The sequence below is a fragment of the Trachymyrmex septentrionalis genome, unplaced genomic scaffold (genome assembly GCF_001594115.1).
Source record: "Trachymyrmex septentrionalis isolate Tsep2-gDNA-1 unplaced genomic scaffold, Tsep1.0 scaffold283, whole genome shotgun sequence".
Taxonomy (NCBI): Eukaryota; Metazoa; Arthropoda; class Insecta; order Hymenoptera; family Formicidae; genus Trachymyrmex; species Trachymyrmex septentrionalis.
The window spans coordinates 139659-141225 of record NW_017305445.1 but is presented as its reverse complement, the minus strand read 5'-3'; the positions used below and the strand labels follow the sequence as shown (position 1 = coordinate 141225).

At 35.5% G+C, this 1567-nt stretch overlaps 1 protein-coding gene across 5 annotated transcripts in view; it reads left to right on the top strand.

The window, feature by feature from the left end:
- Positions 1 to 1567, top strand: part of LOC108749259 (sodium/potassium-transporting ATPase subunit alpha) — a 72362-nt gene that overhangs the window by 61907 nt on the left and 8888 nt on the right. For 4 of the 5 annotated variants that reach the window (XM_018487830.1, XM_018487834.1, XM_018487833.1 and 1 more), the window contains one exon: positions 501 to 595. The exons of the other annotated variant lie outside the window; for it this stretch is intronic. In XM_018487830.1, coding sequence (XP_018343332.1) covers positions 501 to 595 — 95 coding nt within the window. The remainder of the gene's footprint in view (positions 1 to 500; positions 596 to 1567) is intronic. 5 annotated transcript variants of the gene reach the window in all.

Sequence of the window (1567 nt, the reverse complement as noted above, 5' to 3'; positions counted from 1 at the left end):
GTGGGGGGGGGGGGGGGGGGGGTTAAAAAAATTTTTTTTAATTAAACAAAATACGTCAAAATATGAACAACAAATTTGCATTTGAATAGAAATAGATATTTATCGCAACAAGAGATAGTTTAAAGTTTCTTTTCAGGAACTTTATCTCTGCGAGATAAGCTGCTTACTATTTATTCACGCAAGATATCGCAAATTTCCTCTGAACTTCCTTGATTCCTTTCAGAATCAGTTTCTTAATCAATTAAGTTTCTTTATTTTTCAGTTGATTATCTTTTGTTTATTCTCTATGCTTCATTGTGCATAAGAATGCTGTCGATACCGATTCGATTATAATCTTCTTAAGATTGATTTTGATATCAGATTGTATAGAAAGAGATTAATAACTAAATTTTTAGTAAAACGAACGACACGACAACATTCTTACTTCAACATCATCCGAAGACATTCTTGTTATTTAATTGTTGGCGTTATTACTGAGCTCTTTGATAATGTGACGTCAGGTACCCGCCATCTCGCTAGCCTACGAGGAGGCAGAGAGCGATATTATGAAGCGACAACCACGAAACCCCTTCACTGACAAGCTAGTTAACGAAAGGTAACACATCAACAATGAATATTGACAAGCTACATCAGAATGTTTGTAATTCGAAAGAGTCATCGGTGATGATACACTGTATTTTCGAGGTATTTTCCCGATTGATGAGCTGAGTTTAAACATGTTTCGAAATCTCGATAAAAAAAACTTGCTAACTTTCTTAATGAATTTCTCAAGTAATTGTTTAAGGATTTTTGGAAAATCGGGTAAAGCTTCGGAAATTCAATCACACGGCGATCGCTCTCTCACTCTATTGGCTACATATTTCGTTTTTCGATTGACGACTTTAGTAGTTAGTGCGTTCTATCTTCTATTATATACGACATAAAGTTTGATGCGGGAAGGCACATGCATATATTGCTATACGTCTCTTACTCGTCGTCGTTCGATACCTACGTACGACAGGAATTGTAAACTGGGAAGTAACACCGATTCGCGGGCAAATTGATTCCTTATATATAAATAATGTACTTTCCTTAATTTGTTTTACACGCTAGATATTAATTTTACTGGATGATATTATACTTATTATCTTTTGAGTATTGTCTTTGTAAGTACTCTATGCAGTAAAAATTTGCTTTTTCTTCCATTATTATTCTTCCCCTTTTTAAAATACTTCAACTATTTTGGTCATTGCCAAGGTCGTTTGATAAAATTCACGCGATGTAGGGATTAATTTGCCAAGCCTATCGCTCGAGTTGTCGAGTCGGACACGCTAGGACAAAACGTGAATAAGGTAATAACGGGATATGGTACACGCAGATCAACGCATATGCAATGCTCTAAGGTGTGTTTGGTCGCTGGGAGACACGCGAGCTTTATTTTCAGTCTGTTCTTCTCTCTATTCGTATATCCTCGCTCTAACAATAAGCTGGATTGAGTTTGGTTAAGCGACGTTTGCTCGTCTATGATTTGTCGTCGACCTTTTCAGAATTTTTATAAAAATTTTTGTATTGTTATGGTAATATTACA